General features: G+C 43.2%; 1 protein-coding gene across 2 annotated transcripts in view; it reads left to right on the top strand.

The window, feature by feature from the left end:
* Positions 1-18,895, top strand: part of RFX4 (regulatory factor X, 4 (influences HLA class II expression)) — a 292,151-nt gene that overhangs the window by 241,659 nt on the left and 31,597 nt on the right. For both annotated transcript variants that reach the window (XM_006897540.1, XM_006897541.1), the window contains 2 exons: positions 5,646-5,765; positions 6,306-6,467. In XM_006897540.1, coding sequence (XP_006897602.1) covers positions 5,646-5,765; positions 6,306-6,467 — 282 coding nt within the window. The remainder of the gene's footprint in view (positions 1-5,645; positions 5,766-6,305; positions 6,468-18,895) is intronic.

The raw sequence follows: 18,895 nt of genomic DNA, 5'->3' as shown, positions 1-18,895 counted from the left end.
TGAAGAGGGTGCAGCCAGCATTCTCTTTGGAGGCAAGAATGATCGGGCTTCACCTCTCACACTAGGCATATTGCTAGGAGGTGCTATTCCCTGGAGAGGGACGTGATGGTGGGAGAGGTGGAGGGTCAGTGAAGAGAGGAAGACCCTCAGCCAGATGGATTGACATGGTGACTGTCACAGTGGGCTCTTGTGTGTCAGGAAGTATGAGGACGGTGCAGGAATAGAGCAGGGTTCAGATCCTTGGTTCACAGGGTCATTATGAGTCGTACTTGACTCGACAGCACCTAACAACTACAACCACACCAGTTGGAATGCAAATTATTTTGGTCATCAATTTGGCAACATCTCCTAAGGCTGAAGATTTGTGTATTCTTGGACACAACACCACTTCAAGTCCTAAGCACATGGAGTCAGTTAGGAAACTATTCATTGCAGCTAATTTCTTTCTTTTTTTTTAAATTTAATTTTATTATTTTGTGTGTTGTGTATACCATCAAATCGGATCTGACTGGTACAGGAGGAGATTGCCCCTCCTTCTCCAGCAGAGCATCTGGTGGATTCAAACCACATACCTCTGGGATTGCAATGGAGCTTCTTGCCACTAGGCCACCAGAGCTCGCTGCGGCTAATTTCAAATAGTGAAAAATTATAAACCACATAAATGCCATCAATAGAACAATGGAAAAGTTATGGTTTAGCCAAACAATAGCTAATAAAATGAATGAACTGGAACTCCGTGTGTCAAGGTGGATATATTTTAAATTACAGATAGTAAATAAAGTTGTAGAATACCACATAAGATATGACATGATTTCTATAAAATTTGAAAACAGGAAAATTAGTTTAAAACACCACACAAAACAACAGAACAAAAACCATTATTATCAAGGCAATTCCAACCCCTGGCAATTTCTGTGGTTCATGGTTTGACTGCACTCTGTGCAGAGTGAGTGCTCAGTGGCTAAGTTGGAGATATTGAGTCTCTAGGTGACCTCGAACACCCAACCTTTTGCTTAGAAGTTGAATGCATTAAACTTCTGAAGAAGAAATAACTCTATTCAAGTCTGTGATTATCACTGGGGAAGAAGATTGACCAATAAATGGCTATTAAGGAAATAAACATGAGGCACAAAGGACTTCAGCTTTCTCTTCATTTTTTCTTTTATATTACATTTAAACATAGTAAAATGTTAACATTTATAAAGTTGAGTAGTTAAATATACTGGTATTCCTCTTCATTTCTTTGTGTGGGTTTTTTTTTTCAATTTTAAATTTTTCTTTAAAAAAAAAAAACCAAACAAACAGAAATGCATTGATTCTACCCAGTGCCATTACTGTTAGGATACAGTGACACCACCACAGTTTCCTATTGGCTCTAATTTTATAATAGGCTCTGATTCTCACTAGCTCTCAGACTTTGGCCATGTTCTTGGAACTCCCTAAGCCTTCATTTCCCCTTGAGTTAATTGGAGACAATAATAATAATAAAGGAAACTCTGGTGGCTTAGGGGTAAGGAATTGTACTGCCAGCCCAAAGGAATAAGGTTCAAATCCACCAGCTGCTGCAAGGGAGAAAGATGTGCAGTCTTCTCTCATGAGATTGCTTACCTCTGAAAATCGGCTAGAGGATCACCTATGAGTTGGTTTCAGCTTGACAGGACACAACAAAGCAGCAGTAATAATAATAGTAATATCTTTTTATGATGTTTATATTGCATATTTTAAGTGGCCAATGTATGTTCTGTCCATTTAACAAATACTTGTTCTACTTCTCCTGCACTCTTGGAACTGTTCGAGCAACCTGGGTATAAACCAGCAAACAAAACAGATGAAAATCCCTGCATTTGTGTAGTTTACATTCTAGATATAAACATGTAAGACATAAAATGTTGTTGTGTTGTTATGTTCCATCACGTCACCTGTAACTCGTGGTGACCCTGTGTACAGCAGTAGCTCTGAAGCCTGCCCTGTCCTGAACCAGTCTCACTGATTCCTATACACCTACCCTCATTGTCCCAGTTACTGTATCAATCCATCGCATCTGGGGTCTTCCTCTCCTGCGCTGTCCCTCCACCCTTCCAAGCATGATGTCCTTCTCCAAGGAAAGGTCTCTCCTGGCCACATGTCCAATATATGTGAGATGGAGCTTCAAAATCCTAGCCCCCAAGGAGAAATTTGGTTTCACTCTCTCCAAGGCAGACCTATTTGTTTTCTTGGCAGTCTATGGTATGTTCAATACTCTTCTCCAGCACCACAACTCAAAGGCACCAATTCTTCTTCTGTCATCCTTAGTCATGGCCCAGCTCTCTGATGCACAGCAAGTAGTTGAAAAGACCATGACCTGGATCAGGTGCACCTTAGTCTCTAGACTGACGTCATTGCTTCTCAGTACTCTGGAGAGGTCCATAACAGCCGATTTTCCTAATGCACTATGTCTTTTGATTTCCTGACTGCTGGTGTCAAAAGTTAAATATATAAGACAAGTGTTAAAAGAGAGAAAGAAAGTAGGAGTGTTTTAGTTACGACTGCCTCTTGTGTCTTTGATGTTTGTCTTTTCCACTCAGTTTTTCTTTACCTCTTTTTTTATGTCTCTGTTTTTATTTGCACAGTTCCTGTGATCAAGACCCCACACGCATCCCCTGGCACTAAACTACCTAGTAATCCTAATGACTGATTTCTGACCACTATGAATTCTGTAGCATCGTAGCATCAGAGAGAGAATTATTTTGCTTCCTTCATACTCAGAGCACTCAGCACAATATTCAGCAGGTTCTATTTTCAGCCAAAGTTCTACAAATTCGAGGAATGGTTGGGAATATAATAGATCAACTGTATAACTGACCACAGTCAGAAACAAAGGCCAATAAAGCTCTCCACCCTCACTTTCCCTTCAGCCCTGGCCTCCAGTCCCACCACTGACGTTTAACCATGTGGTCTTCACCACATTTTTTAATCTCCTCTGATCCTTGTTTTCTTGTCTATAAAACACGAGTTGTCTACATGGTTTCCAATGTGTCTACCTATAGTCTAAACCATTCTGATTATTTTATACTATTCTTCTCTCTCTATCATTCTTGACTTAGCTTCCAGTTATGTATTTGTTTTATCTTGGATACCCTTTCTGTTAAGTATCTGATGCCATATTTGGGCTCTTTGGCTGTCAACTCTATGTATCACACAGGCACTTTTGTTTTAGCAGCAAGCTACCATTTATTAAGCATCTTGTGTACTTTCCCTCAATTTGGAGCGTCTGTGATGTAGGTCTGCTATCCTCATGTTAGGGAGCTTATATTCCATAATGATTAAGGAGCAATTTCATAATCAGACTACCTTGAAATTAAGTCTTGGTTCTGTTATTTAACTTCTCAGAGTCTCACTTTCTTTATCTGTAAAAGGATATTACCCATCTTCTAAATTGTGATGAGAATGAAATACAAACAATAAGTTTATAGTGCCTGGTGTGGTGGCTGTTACAGGACTAGGGTTCGATAAATGTTCAGTTACATTTTAAAGATTTACAAGAATTACAGTGATGAAGTCAAGTCCCAGTTATGAAGTAGCAATTGACCCTATAATTGCACCCGCTGTTGTATGATTTCAGTGGTTCTCAGGACCCATCTGTGGGGCAAGAAGTGGAACATTTACTTTTGGAAACTGCATTTCACAATGATGCACCAGAATCTGAGCCTTGCTGAATTTCAGATGGGGGGGGTGGTGGGAACATGGACATCACCACCCTGGGATACAAGAAGCCAATGGAAGGAGTTCAAGGATAGACCACCTTTGACTTGAACTCTGTGGGCACAAGGATTGTAGGCTGTGTTTCATCAGAGGGTATACGTGCATGACCTGCTGGCCATGTAATGCCCTTGAAATCAAGGAACAGGTTTTCCTCAGTAACCTTCCTAGTACAAATTCATGTATCTGACATTAAGCATTTAAGTGTGTATCAGGCAAGTACAAACACAAAATGGAATTCAGAAGGAGAAAATAGATAAATTCCATTAGGAAGAGTCCTATAGATGCCTCCAACTTAACCCCCTAACCTTATTTCTGCAACTTGGAGCAGTGTAGTTTCCAATTCAAATGGTGCTTCCAGGACCAAGTCTTTTGGGCCTTCTAGGCCTTATTTTCCCATCTGTCCTGTGATGAAATTGGACAGATGAATGGTGGTTGAACAGAAACAGTGTGTGGCTAAAGCAAAACCAGGCAGATTCCTACTTATTTATTCCTGGGGAAGAGATGCTTCCGCACATAGAAAGGCAGCCGATCCCACATGCATAGCAGATTGTCGTAAGGGTGAGATGGGAGTTTGCTAAGTGCTTAGCAGAGTTCTCGGTACATAGTAAGCATTAACTAAGTGGTGACTGTGATGAGGATGATGGTGAGTGATGACAATGACAATGGTGTGATGGCCATGACAATGATGGAATCAAAGTAATGATAGTCTCATAAAGGTGGAGAAAAGCTAGCTAAGAGGGAGGCTGGAAGGGAGAAGTAAGTGAGGAGTCCTGGACACTTCATGGGGCAACAGGATATCCGCACACGGGGATGGAAACATCAACCTGGGGATGAGCGCTAACTCCTTCCTCTGTGTCATCCAAGGGACCTTGATTACAGCTGACCTCAACTGAGCCTCTGTTAGGTGTAGTCCATTGCATTGTCCACAGATGGCAGCATGACCTATAAGGAAGATGGATCATCTTGTATGAGTACTTTCCCAGCAATAAAGGAATAAAAATAGATACCATACGAGATAGCTGTAGAGACTAAACAGTGTTGTTGTTGTTGTTATTGGGTGCTGTCAAGTCAACTGCAACTCATGTATAAACACTCATGTTGTTATATGGTCAACAGAACAAAACTCTTATCTGATCTTTGACCATCATCATAGTCTCTCCTATGCTTAACAGCCCATCATTGCAGTCACCGTGTCAATCTAGCGCCCTGAAGTTTTCCTCTATTTCTCTGACAAATGAAATTGGTCGGTTAAAAAAGTTGAGCTACCAGTGAACTTGAAGTTAAGTCTCTAACCATGGACGTCTTTAAAGTCCGACTGGGTGAAATCAGATACACTTCTAGAAGAGATACAGATGAAATGCACTTGTAGTAAGTGCTGAACAAAGTGAGCATGCTCCAAAGGGACCAACCCAGTGTGGGTATGTGAGAACTCCAAAGCTTTCAGACAGATGGCTCAGTGGGTGTCATTTGTATGGTGTTTCATTAACAGATTGAGCGGGGAGTGATTCCCTTGCCACACACAGTTATTGGCACATAACTTATACCAAGCACAAGGCTGGGCTGAGAATGCAGTGACGAAGAGAGGTCTTTGACCATTGTTGTTGTTGTTGTATGCTGTTGAGTCGGAACTGGCTCACAGCTGCCCCTCCAGTGGGTTCTCAGAGGCAGTTAATCGCACAGGAGGAGATTGCCCATCCTTCTCTGGCAGAGCAGTTGGGTGGATTCAAACTGTGTGCCTTTGGGATTGCAGTGCAGCTTCTTACCACTAGGCCACCAGAGAGTTTATAATCCAGCAGGGAGCTTGACCTTGAGAATACAGTGGGCCATGTGCTTATGACTAGGCAGAGGGGGCTTGCATGAGATGACATGCCTTACCGTTCTCTCTGGATACTCTCTCACAACAGGGTCTTTCCACCTAATCCACTTGATGTTTGATGACTACGTGCTCTACCTGTTAGAATCCCTGCACTGTCAGGAGAGGGCCAATGAGCTCATGAGAGCCATGAAAGGCGAAGGCAGCACTGGTAAGCCCACAAGTCATTGGGAGTGGCCCGATGTGATGGTCTCGTTGGTTGTCTTCTATCTGCACGCTGTGCTTCTTTAACTCTGCATCCCAAAGAGCTCAGTTCTGATGAGCAGCTCAAATGATGTGAGAAGGAATCACGTCGTTTCCCTCTTTGGACTGGGCAGGCGTGCGTATGGGAATTGCCTTTAGGGTAATGACGGTGGTGGGAAAGCACTGAAGGGCTTTAAGTAGCATGACAGAGAAGGGAAATAAAACTTCATGGTTAAGTTCCTTAAAGACAACTTAGGAGCCCTCGTGATATGGAGGTTGAATGCTTGGCTGCAAGTGGAAAGATTGGTGGTCCCAACCCACCAGTCGCTCCTCAGGAGAAAGATGTGACAGTGTGTTCCTGTGAAGATGGAAAGCCTTGTAGACCCCAAAGGACAGTTCGGCTCTGTTCTATAGGGCCACTAGGAGTCAGAATTGACTCAGCAGCAGTGTGTTGAGACAATTTGCCTTGAATTTGACTGTTAAAAGCCACCACCTTCTCTGTCTACAGCAGAAGTTCAAGAAGAGATTATCTTGACGGAGGCGGCCCCACCAACCCCTTCACCAGTGCCATCATTTTCTCCAGCAAAATCTGCCATATCTGTGGAAGTGCCACCTCCCTCCTCCCCTGTCAGCAACCCATCCCCTGAGTACGCTGGCCTTGCCACTACAGGTAACACTTGGTACCTCCAAAGTTGGACTTTTTTTTTGCAAGTTGGTATTTAAAGCCAGTGCTTACTAGGAAAAAGGCATTTCCCTTTAACTCCCAGAAGACTATCTTCCTATCTTTCTGGCTATCTTCCTGGATTTGTGGATACCTGGCTGGTAGTCATCTGCTAATTTGCACATCCTTCCTATGCTTCTGTTTTCTTGTTTGCAGATCAAACATATAAAATCTCTATGCCCACATTTAAGCCCCTGCAAGTGATTAGAATGATAGTAAACATGAAATAACATACATCCATTCTCTAAAACAAGAAAGGGAACTCATAAGAATCAGAAACTGAGAGGCATCTCTGGAGGAGGGTTGGGGCAGGGGTGCTAGAGGAGCCATGGACTGGGCCATGATACTCAGAAGCAGGATAGAAGCTGCAGTCAGTTGGTTCTGGATCAAGCTAGAACTGTCCTGCACACAATTGGGGGACAGGCTAATGAGAGGCTTCTTCCACAGCCCAAGACGTGCCCTGAATTCTTATAAGCTGAGTTCTCGAGAGTCACCCAAGTCTCTGAGAAAGCTCGATCCATGAGAGAAGAGGCTTAAGAATAGGGTGAGGGTAGGTCTTAAGAAGTGAAATTAGCAGGACAACTGGGAAATAATGATTACAAAAAGATAAAAAGAAGAAACCATACCTGTAAGAATCAAGTAAAGATATTTTAAAAGAAATCATTATTTTGGGGGGGTGGGGAGTGGTGGGAAGCTTCAGGAGATGTATTGAACAGAAGAGCAGATGCAGTTGAAAGAGAATTAATAAACTGAAACCAAAAACCATACCAAGAGAAATCAAACCCACTGCTGTAAAGTTAATTCCATCTCATCGTGCCTGAATTTGGTCCACAGTCAACACCCATGGTACTAGCAGGCAAGAGATGAGAAAGCCTGTTGCATTGGGGAAATATGCCATCAAATACCTCTTTAACATGCTAAAGAGCAATGATGTCAGTTCAGAGACTGAAGTGTGCTTACTTGATCCAAGCCATGGTATTTTTAATTGCTTCCTATGCATCTGAAAGTTTGAAAGTGAATGAGGATAATCGAGGAAGAACTGATGCCTTAGATTTGAAGGTGGTTAAGTAAGAACCTTGAATATAATAACATGAACCGTCAAGAGAACAAACAATCTGTCTTGAAGGAAATGCAACCCGAGTGCTCTGATGGTGAAACTCTGCTTCTCATACTTTGAACTTGTTGTCAGGATGAACCAGTCCTTGCAAAAAGAAAAGATGTCTGGCTGGGAAAAGTGGAGAGTCAGAGAAAGAGAGGAAGACCTCCAGCAAGATGGGTCAACACAGCGGCTGTTGTTACAGTGAGCTTGTGCATAGATGAGATCGTGAGGTTGGTGCAAGTTAGGGCCAGGTTTCCACCTCTTGTTCATGGGGTTGCTGTGAGTCACATGCAACTAGACAGAACCTAAAAACAACAGCAGTCCTGTGCTAGGTGTTGTGAGGAATAGAGAGGTTACTATATCAAGGCTTTGACATGAGGGGCAGCACTGGGGTAAGAGAAGCACAAAGATGATGATGACTGAAGAAAAAATGGAGCAGAGTCTACAAGTGAGGGACAGACTAACACTACAGCCACTCCAGGGAGGGAGAGGAAGAGGTGTTCTAAACACAGAGCCACCATGTTTGTTGAAAATAAAAGCAGAAGAGAATTCAAACACTGCTCATAGCACCTCGAATGGAAAAAATTCCGTATTTGTCGCTCGTCCCAAGAAAAGTAATCCAACAGAATGTGGAAATTATCAAACAATTCAGTGACTGGGGTAATCGGGATGGGTGTGTCAGAGGCAGTGAGACTGGCAGAGGATAGAGCAGGGTTTAGGGCTGTTGTGCATAGGGTCGCTAGGAGTCGCAAGCGACTCGACGGCACATAACAACAACAACATCATCATTATCATCACACACAGGCAATATACTGCTGACAATCAAAACCTGCTGGAACAGTTCAAACTGAATTTAGAGGAGGTCGTGGCACCAAGTATATCATTGCTGATGTTAGATGGACACTGTCTGAAATTAGAGAAGAGCAGAAGAATGTCCACTTGTGCTTTATTGACTATGCAAAGGCATTTGACTGTGTGGATCATAATACATTATAGCTAATGTTGAGAAGAATGGGAATTCCAGAACACTAATCGTACTCATGTGAAACCTAGACCTAGACCAAGAGGCAGCTGTGCTAACGGATCAAGGGAATACTACATGGTTTAAAATTAAGAAGTATGTCAGCGTTGTATCCTTTCTACCTCTTCAATCTGTACACTTAGCAAACTATTCAAGAAGCTGGACTCTGGGGAGCTCTGGTGGCCTAGTGGCAAGAAGCTGCACTGCAATCCCAGAGGAGCACAGTTCGAATCCACCAGATGCTCTGTCGGGAAAGGAGGGACAATCTCCTCCTGTACCAGTAAGATCTGATTTGACGGTACACGCACACACACAAATAATAAAAAAAAAAAAGAAGAAGCTGGACTCTATGAAGAATAAAACGGTATTAGAATTGGAGGGAGACTCATCAATAACCTTTGGTATGCAAATGATAAAATCTTGCTTGCTGAAAGTGAGAGGACTTGAAGCACTTGCTGCAAAAGTTCAAACACTGCAGCCTTCAATATGCATTACATCTCAACATCAAGAAAACAAAAAAATCTCACCACTGGATCTATAGACAGATCATAGTAGATGGAAAAAAGATTGAAACTGTCAATTACTTCATCTTCTTTAGATCCACAATCAATACACACTTGGTACCAATATTCAGGAGATCAGGAGACGTATTGCACAGGGAAAGTCTGTAATCAGGGGACTTTCCAAATTATTGAGGAGCAATGGTGTTGCTTGAGGAATAAGGTGCACCTGATTTGGTCTATGGTCTTTTCAATCTCTTGCTATGCATCTGAAAGCTAGACAATGAATAGGGATGACAAAAGAAAAATTGATGTCTTTGAAGTGTGGTGTTGGAGAACAGTATTGGATATGTCAAGGACTTCCAAAAGAACAAGTATGTCTTGGAGAAGGTGCAGACAGAGTGCTCCTTGGAGGCAAAGATGGTGAAGTCCCGTTGCACACACTTTGGACGTGTAAGTAGGAAAGGCTATTTCTTAGAAAGGGACATCCTGGTTAGAAAGGGCGGCAAAGAAGAGGATAGCCCTCAACCAAGTGGATTTACACAGTGACTACAGTAATGGGCTCCAATGTGTCAGAGACTGTGAGGATGGCACAGGATTTGTATCTGTTGTTCATAGGGTCACTATGAGTCATACTTGACTAGAATAACACCTAACAACAACACAGCCCTTCAGTGACTCTGGAATTGTTGCAAGTCTAGAATTGTGGATCAGTCATCCCTAGCTGTCTGCCTCGCTCAGGACAGACGACAGGAAGAGCTGTCAACCAGAAGCCATTTACCTGGAAAAGCCTGCTGCACACCTCTACCACCCACCAGAATCCACACCCATTAACCAGCTAGTGAAGAACACCCTTGCTTCTAAAACAGACAGGGAAGTGGTACAAATAATGGCTCTGTTTTATGAAGCTGAAACAAGTAAAACATTTCTTGCCAAGAGACAAGCAATCACAAGCAGGCTCTATAGAAATGAGGGGGTGGGCAGAGTGAGAAGGATACTTGGCTTCTGGGGTCGCTCCATTGTCCTCGTCCAGCCTGGGGGCCAGCCTTCTGACCAGCAATCTGTCAGCCTGAAGGGAGGGCGGGGTGGGGGGAGATAGTTAGGGCTACAGGAATATCATAAATGTGTGGAGAGATTTCCGTGCAAAGTGTTCAAGAGTCATAAAATTTGGCTTCCTAGAAATGTAAATATGAAACAGGTTCTCTTCAAATGACTGGGACCTTTGAAGATCTGGCACATTCCAGCTTTGTTCTCAGCTATCTCCAGGGGGGAGGCATTAAAAATGTCATCCTTTATAAAACTATGTGTAATATTTTCCTCAAGCACCACTTCTGAAGTGCTCCATTGCCCAACTAGACAGGATCTTAGCATGCAGTGCGGTTTGTAATTTCAGAGACAACCACCAAATGTCTCATTAACCTGCATGGTTTTACAGGCAATATAATATGATAAAGAACGTGTTCTTTATGTGCAACATCCACCTACAAGTTAAGAAGCCCATTAGCTAGTCTATGCTCTGCATCTGAAGGCTAGGCAATGAATAAAGATGACAGGAGAAGAATTGATGCATTTAAGCTGTGGTATTGGAGGAGAGTGCTGAATACCCCAAGGACCGCCAAAGGAACAAACAGATGATGTCTTGGAGTAGCGTAGCAGGCTGAGTGCTCCTTGGAGGCAAGAATGGCAAGCTTCATCTCCAATACTTTAGGCATGTTGATAGGAAGGGGTCTATCATGCTTAAAAAGGTGGAGGATCGGTGAAAGAGGGGAACACCTGGAACAAGATGCAGTGGCACAGGGACTGCAGCAACGGGCTCCAGAGTGTCAGGGCTGATGAGAATGGTACAGGATAGGCTGAGGTTCAGGTCGCGTTGAGCTGTCCTCAATCGATGGCACCTCACAACAGTGATTACGTTAGATGTCTTAAATGTGAAGATGTGTGCAACAGTTCATAGTATAATACTCAAAACTGGAAAACAAGTCCTTTCAGCCCTATCAAATGCATTTGCCTTGCTACGTATGACTCTTACCTCTTTAAAAAACAAATAAGCAAACAAAACTCATCATGAGCTTTTTGTGCTCAATGCTTTTCCAGCTTGGAAATTATTGCCCAATTTACAGCCTATTGACTTTCCAATATAAATGTATCGATCTCTACATTTAATCTATGTTGTTGTTGTTGTTGTGTACCATCGAGTCGGGACCAGCCCATAGCTGGTGGGTTTTCAGAGGCAGTTAATCACATGGGATGAGATTGTCCATTCTTCTCTTCCAGAACAGCTGGTGGATCAGAACTGTGTCCCTTTGAGATTGCAGCATAACTTCTTACAACCAGGCCACGGTCATTGTTGTTAAGTGCTGTCAAGTTGCCTGCGACTCATAGCGACCCTATGCACAACAGCTCTGAACCCTGCTTTATCTTGAGCCAGTTTCATTGACACCCACACACATCCCCATCGCCACAGTCACTGTATCAATCCATCTCATCGAGAGCCTTCCTCTCTTGCGCTGTCCCTCCACCCTTCCAAGCATGATGTCATTCCCCAAGGACTGGTCCCTCCTGGCAACATGCCCAAAGCGCTCCTTACATCTATATTGTTATTTTTATTGTTGTTGTGGCTGTTGAATTGCAACTGACCCAAAGCTGACGCTCCTGCGGGTTTTCAGAGGCAGTTTAATCACACAGGAAGAGGTTGCCCATCCTTCTCCCAGGGAGTAGCTGGTGAATTTGAACCGCTTGCCTTTGGGACTGGAGTGCAGCTTTTCCCCACTAGGCCACCAAAGCTCCCTATGTCTATATTAGACCTATCTATATCTGCATCTGTAAAGTAATGTGCAATAAAATAGCAAATCAGTCTTTTGAAAAATGACCAAAACCAGGAAATAAGAAAGAATGAGAGGAGTGAAGGGGGGGAAAAAAACCACCATAGCAAAACTTAGTGGAAAAATTTCTAGAAACCCAAAATTGGAACCTTATGTCATTTAGTTGTTGGGTTTCTAGCGTGTTCTATCACTCATCAGATGATCTAGGTACCATCAAGTTAAGCGTTGTGTGAGCATCAGAGTCTAACAGATTCTGTGACTTTCCCACAAATTGGCGCCTCGTTTTGGAAAGCCATGTCTGTATATGTCAGCAAGGAGAGAGAGGACTGAATTATGTCTGCTTGGCGAGCACAAAGCAAAGAGTAACTCGCTGTATGCAACATTTTGGCATCCTCTGATGCAAGGTGCTGTGGTGGGTGAGTTTCACAACTTACCAGGAAAATAGCCACTGTGTTCATCCATATCAATGTCCAGTTTTGTGTTCACTCCTACATATATATATATATTTAATACTGTTGTTATTATGTGCCGTCGAATCACCTGTGACTCAGCGACTCTATGTACAGCAGTTCTGAAGCCTGCCCTGTCCTGAGCCAGTCTCACTGACTCCAGCACACCTACCCCCATTGCCCCAGTTATTGTGTCAATCCATCTCATCCAGGGTCTTCCTCTCCTGCGATCCCTCCTGTTCACATGCCCAAAGTATGTAAGTCAGAGCTTCCAAAATCCTAGCCTCCAAGGAGAAACTTCATTTTACTCTCTCCGATACAGACCTATTTGCTTTCTTGGTGGTCCACGGTAAGTTCAAGACTCGTCTCTAGCAATACAACTACAGTTATTAAATTTTTTTCTAAATGTAAGTAATATTGGGTACCTAAAAGTGAGCCTGCACTAATGGCCTATGTGGTGGATTGATTCAATTTTATGGTAATGTCCTGTCACTTGACTGGTTGGGAGATTCCAAAAGTAAATTCCTGCTAGGTAAAATCTAATCCATCTACCTTCTCCACCACCATCCCAAAATCTGGGGGCTTAACATCTTCCTAGCAAAGCTCAGAAAGCTGTAACTTTCTTTGAGGAAAACAGAATTTCTTGCTCCTTGGGGAGCATGTCAGGTGGTGCCAAGCTGGCAAGACTATTTCTCATGACATTGGGCTGCAATTCTTTAATGTCACTTGTGGCGCAATGCTTAAGCTCTCACTTTGTCATGGTCCAACCACCAAAAGGGTTCTAAGACCTCATTTATAATGTCATTTTAAGCATTCCCTCCTTCAGCAATGACAATAAAAGTTAATGATTAAGCTCATGTGTTCAACTTCCCACCATGGGCTCTTTGCAACACAAAAACAGCAAATTAAATCATTGGGAAGCTAGGCTGCCTAATGAAATAAAGGCCAATTCCTCATAAATGGCCCTAAGTGGAGAACATCTGGCCTGGCCTGCTGCAGTGTTCTGTGTATTGAGGCTATAACAAAGTATACTGGGCCCTGGTCTTTGCACCCAACAAAAGCATGGCTATTCCCATAACAGCTAAACGAATGGAATAGGGTGGTCTCTGCAAGCAGCTCAGCCAACAGCCCAAGATAGTGACTCACCCACGGGACCCTGAATCTATCTCCACTAATGAATTCCCCCTTCTGCCATCCCTGGTGCTTCCTTTTCTTTAAAGAAATGAAAATAGAAAATGCAAATGAGGGTTTCAAATTGATTGCTTAATCCTTTCTTTGACTTCACACCATCAAGGTCTTGGCTTGGTGTTGGGACCTTGGATAAGACCGCACTTTTTCATTCATTCAGCAACTCTGTATTCCTGGTCTAGTCTGTGGCAAGACCTTGGGGAACGAAAGAGGGAAGGAACCACACACACGGTCACTATCCCTCTAATGCTTACATTCAAGAGGGTGAGACAGGCAGAAGCAAAGTATCAGGTAGACCTATTATTTCAAATGGTCATAGGCACTGTGGATAAAATTCATAGTGTGTTGTGAAAAAGTATAAAATGGGAACTTACCTTAGATGGTGGTCAGAGAAGACCTCCCTAAGAAGGTGAAAGCTATTTGAGACCTGAATTATTATAAGATTATTCTAAGAAATCAGAAGCGCAAGAGTTAGAAAGGAGGAAAAAACATCCTAATCAATGGGGGAACAGCATGTGCATAGGTCCTGGGGCAGAAAATTCTGTCCTAGTCAGGATGGACTGGTGCATAGGAAACAGGGGGGTTGGGAGGTTAGGGTGGCATGAAGAAGCTGCAGAAGTAGACAAGGGCTAGAGCAAGAATCAAGCTGTTTCATTTCTTAGGTCTCACCTTCCTCACTTGAAAAGAAGGTATCTCTCTGGGAACAGATTCATTTGCTGCCTCTGAGTAGTTATGCGCTCACATTTTGGCCAAAGAACAATCTATAAAGTTTAACTCGAATAGATGAGGTTTCCAATATCAGTAAGAATTCTAAGAATGGCTATCTTACGGATAGAGAACAGTCTGTGTGTCTGCGTGTGTCTATACAGACTTAATTGTGTTGTTATTTGCTGTTGAGTTGCTTGCGACTCATAGCAACCCCATATACAAGAGCTCTGAAGGTTGCTCTATCTTGAGCCGATTTCATTGTCTCTGACACACCTACTCCTATTACCCCAGTCAGAGTCAATCCATCTCATCCAGGGTCTTTCTCTCTTGTGCTGTCCCTTTGGTCTCAATCTAGAATTTTACCGGAAATGTTTGTTTAGTATCAAATACCCTCCAAGCAAATAGAACGTTTGATAACAGGGAGGTAGTCTTTATCTGAGCTGTTCAAAATGATGGACACTAGCTAGCTACATATGACTATTGAACATTTGGTATGTGGCTAGTATAAGAGGAAAAAACCCACAGAATTTTTAATTATATCTAATGACTTTACATGTAAATGCTGTTGTGCTGTTGTGTACCATGGAGTTGGGACCCACTCATAGCTGACTTTCAAGCAGGTTTTCAGAGGCAGTTAAATGCATGGAAGATTAGCCATCTTCCGCAGAGCTGCTCTCAGATTCAAACAGAATGTCTCTGGGTTGACAGTGCAACTCCTTACCACTAGGGAGCTCTGGTGGCCTAGTGGTGAGAAACTGCACTGCAACCCCAAAAGTACGTCGTTCAAATCCACCAGTTGCTCTGCGTGGGGGGTGGGGGGAGGGATGATGGGCATTCTCTTTCTGCATCTGAAATTCACTGGAAGGCCAGCTATGCGTTGCTTCAAACTTGAATTATATACAACAACAACAGGCCGCCTGAGCTCCCATTAAAATGTCAATATTGATTCATGGATATTATTGTGTATGTCGGGGAAGTTCTGCAATGTAGACACATTTCAAAGGAGCTTAAGGGTTAGTTATGTATTGGTTCTGACTAGAGAGGAATGAGAAGGACAGAATTTCTCCGGAAGGTACTGACTAAAGGCTTAAGTTAGCTCAACAACTTGAGCAATATCTGTGACAGCTCATAGGATCTCAGCAGGAAAGTCTTACATTTTTTTGACCCCAAGACCTGAATGAAGGAAGTGTCTAATCAGGCTGCCAAGGGAGCAGTCTATATTTGCACTTAGTCTATACAGACTCTCACGGCCTCTTGTTCGTAAGATCCCTTTCATCATGCATGGTGACATGCATGTGACAGAAGGCAGTGAGTCACAGTCTTATTACTTGACATGTAGTCCATCAACAAGCAGGAAAGTTAAAACTTAGAAGCTTGTTATAAATGCAGAATCTTGGGCCCTATTCCTAAACTGTTGTTGTTGTGAATTGGAACCAACCTATAGCTGATTCTCTTGTGGGTTTTCAGAGGCAGTTAATCACATGGGAGAGAATGCCTAGCCTCCCTTAGAACAGCTGGTGGCCTTGAACTGTGTGCCTTCAGGACTGCAGTGCAGCTTCTTGCCACTAGGCCACCAGAGGTCTGAGTCAAATATCTGCCTTTTAGCAAGGTCTCCAGTGATGTACCTTGGAACACACCATCGTGTGGGATTGGCTGTAGAAAGAAAGGCTCTTGACTTGGGTGGAGGTATGGATTCATAATTCAGCTGGGCCACTTACCTGAGCAAGCCATTTCATTTCTTAGTTCCCAGTTTTCTCACCTCAAAAAGGAAGTAACCCAACCTCAAAATGTTGTTGTGAAGATGAAATGAGTCACATGAGTAAAAAGAAGTTAGCATAGGGCCTGGTTTATATTGGTGATGATTCATTCATTTTGTCATCCATTCAATAAATCATTACTTATAGTCCATTATGACCCTAAAAGAAGAAAGGCAGGCCTCCAAGACCCCTTCCAATGAAAACAGGGCAGAACTGCCTTCCAGTGTTTTGTTGGGCATTTGAAGGGAATAAATTTTAAGGGAGTAAAGTTTAAATTCTATTACCTGACCAACAATTGGCCCTTTTGGGGTATTTATGGGGGCTTCCATCACTATTCTCAGACCTTTAAGTAGGTCGCCTAAAAGGTGGGGAAGAGAGAGAATGAGAGGAACGCATGGGAATTAGACAACTTGTTATTGCCATTTAAGAAGAATTAATGACACAGAAGCTAATGCTCTCAGCTGGGAACCAAAGATTTAGCAATCTGCTTCCATAAGGACTGTTGTTGTTGAGTACCATTAAGTTGGAACTGAATCATAGATGACTGTCCAGTGGGTTTTCCAGATTTTCCGGAGCAGTAACTTGCACAGGAAGAGAGATTGTCCATCTTTCTCCCACGGAACTGCTGGTGGATTGGAACCATGTGCCTTTGGTTGGGATGGCAGCACGGCTCCTTCCCCACTAGGCCACCAGAGCTCTCTTCCATAAAGTTTACAGCCTTGGAAACCTTATGAAGCAGAGCAGCATCCACTTCCTAAATAGCATGCCTCCAGAAACTCTGTGAACTTTGATAAAATGTTGATAGTTGTAGAGGGACTTCAGGCCTTTTGCTCATAGGGTCTGTGAGTCAGAAATGACTCAAAGGCAATCAACAACAACAAACCTTATAAGGCAACCCCTAGCAGGTCACTTTGAGTCAGAATCAACTCCATGGTAATGGGTTTGTTATTGTTACCCAGAAGTTCCTTGGCTAGTGTGAGTGGCTAAGCCCTTGATTATCAACCAAAGCACTTCAAACACCCCAAGGTGCCTTGGAAGAAAGGCCTGAAGCCACAGGCCCTAACCTTGAAAACCCCTGATAGGTTATAGTTCTGAGATGCGTAATGAATCGATTTGGTAGCAGTTGACTTGATTTTGCTGTGGTGGGGGTGGTGCCACCAACAAATAAAAACCACGACAGCCGTCTCAAAAAATTAAGCACAAGCTGTTAACTACACAGATTTCTTTTCTTAGTTTCCTGCAAAAGAAAATGCAATCCTCACTAGAGGTCCCACTGGTAGGAAAGGGAATGCAAAGGGGGTATTTTGCTGCTCCCCAGGCAAAAAGGGTTTCTCACCCAAACCAGTAGGTGCTAATCTGTTTACTGCCTGCCTGAGTGGCTCTGTTAGGTTTCTGGCACATGGTCATTTATGTGTTTTGTTTCCCAGACCACGGGAGCCCATTTTCCAAGAGTCCCACTAGCTTTTTGTTTGATAACATGTATTTTCTAACAGCATTTCCTCTCCTTCGACAACTGATTCAGTGGGACAAAAAATTTACTGAACACCTACTACTTGGCAGCTCCTTTGTTGAGGATGCAGAGATGAATAAGAACAGGCGCTGGGTGCCAGGAGTTCACGCAAAAGTAACTTGTGCCAGGTTCCCTCGGGTGATGGGTGTTCCTGCTGTCTTCTCACTGCTGCGGTGGGGGACTACTGGCTTCCTTGGCTCCCCTCTTCAGAGACCCGCTGACCTTGCTCTGCTCTCTTAAGGCGCCAGGGGCCCAAGGGGTTAATAACTTGCTTGCTGGGGCTGGTTCATTGTTCTCTCAACACCTCCCTTCCAATTCCATTTCCAACTGTAAAATGTGCTTAATAGACTTTAATTGTGTTTTTCTTTTCCAACGGAGGCAATACGCATTCATTATCCAAAAACACAGATAAGCAAAGGGAAGGGAAATTGTCAAAATCACCCTGGATTCCCACCACCTGGAGATAACCTGTTTGAATAGAAAGGGTTGGGCCTTCTTGGCTTTATTATCAAAGTGCTATAACTTTATATTAAGCTCAGGAAATTGCAGAGGACAGTCATGCATAGGCAATACTTCGGGGTGTGCTCATTTGGTGGGGGTGGCGTGGGGTTGGTGCTGCTATTATTAATGATTCCTGACGTGTAACCAGGGCACTATATAGTGGTGTAATCCTTAGTGAAGTTGCACAGCTAACACCAACGTGGTGCCTCTTTGGCGGTTCAAATCCAGGATCAAGATAGGCAATCTCCTCCTATGAGATTTTCAGCTGCAGAGAACCTGCTGAAGGGTCAGCTATGACATGGTTCAGACTTGGCGACAATGAGTTGTTTGCTTTGTTGGTGAATGAAGGAACCAAGTGCTTCTAGAGGAGAGAATACACCGAAGTTCACTCTAACTAGCAAAATTACAATTGCTTGTTCCTTCTTTCGTCCCTGGAGATGGAATCTCACTCAAGAAACTTGCTGTTCTTGGGATCTGAACTAGGCAAGACAGAGATTTCCACTTTAAGGGAAGCTGATATAAGAATAATTGAATTTAGGAAGCTCTGGTGGCCTAGAGGCAAGAAGCTGTGCTGCAATCCCAAAAGCATGAGGTTCAAATCCACCAGATGCTCCACTGGAGAAGGAGGGGCAATCTACTCCTGTGTCAGTTGGATCTGACTCAACAGTACACCACAAAAAGAAAAAAAAAGAATAACTGAATTAATACAGGCTATGGTCTTCACAATCACTTGTTATGCATCAGAGAGTTAGACAATGACTAAGGAGGATAGAAGGAGAATTGATGCCTTTGAGCTGTGGTGCTGGAGAAGAGTATTGAGGG

Source organism: Elephantulus edwardii, unplaced genomic scaffold (assembly GCF_000299155.1).
Source record: "Elephantulus edwardii isolate Elephantulus edwardi_28Jun2011 unplaced genomic scaffold, EleEdw1.0 scaffold00211, whole genome shotgun sequence".
In the NCBI taxonomy this organism is placed as follows: Eukaryota; Metazoa; Chordata; class Mammalia; order Macroscelidea; family Macroscelididae; genus Elephantulus; species Elephantulus edwardii.
Note: the sequence above shows the minus strand (reverse complement) of the source record. Positions and strands in the feature narration are given on the sequence as shown.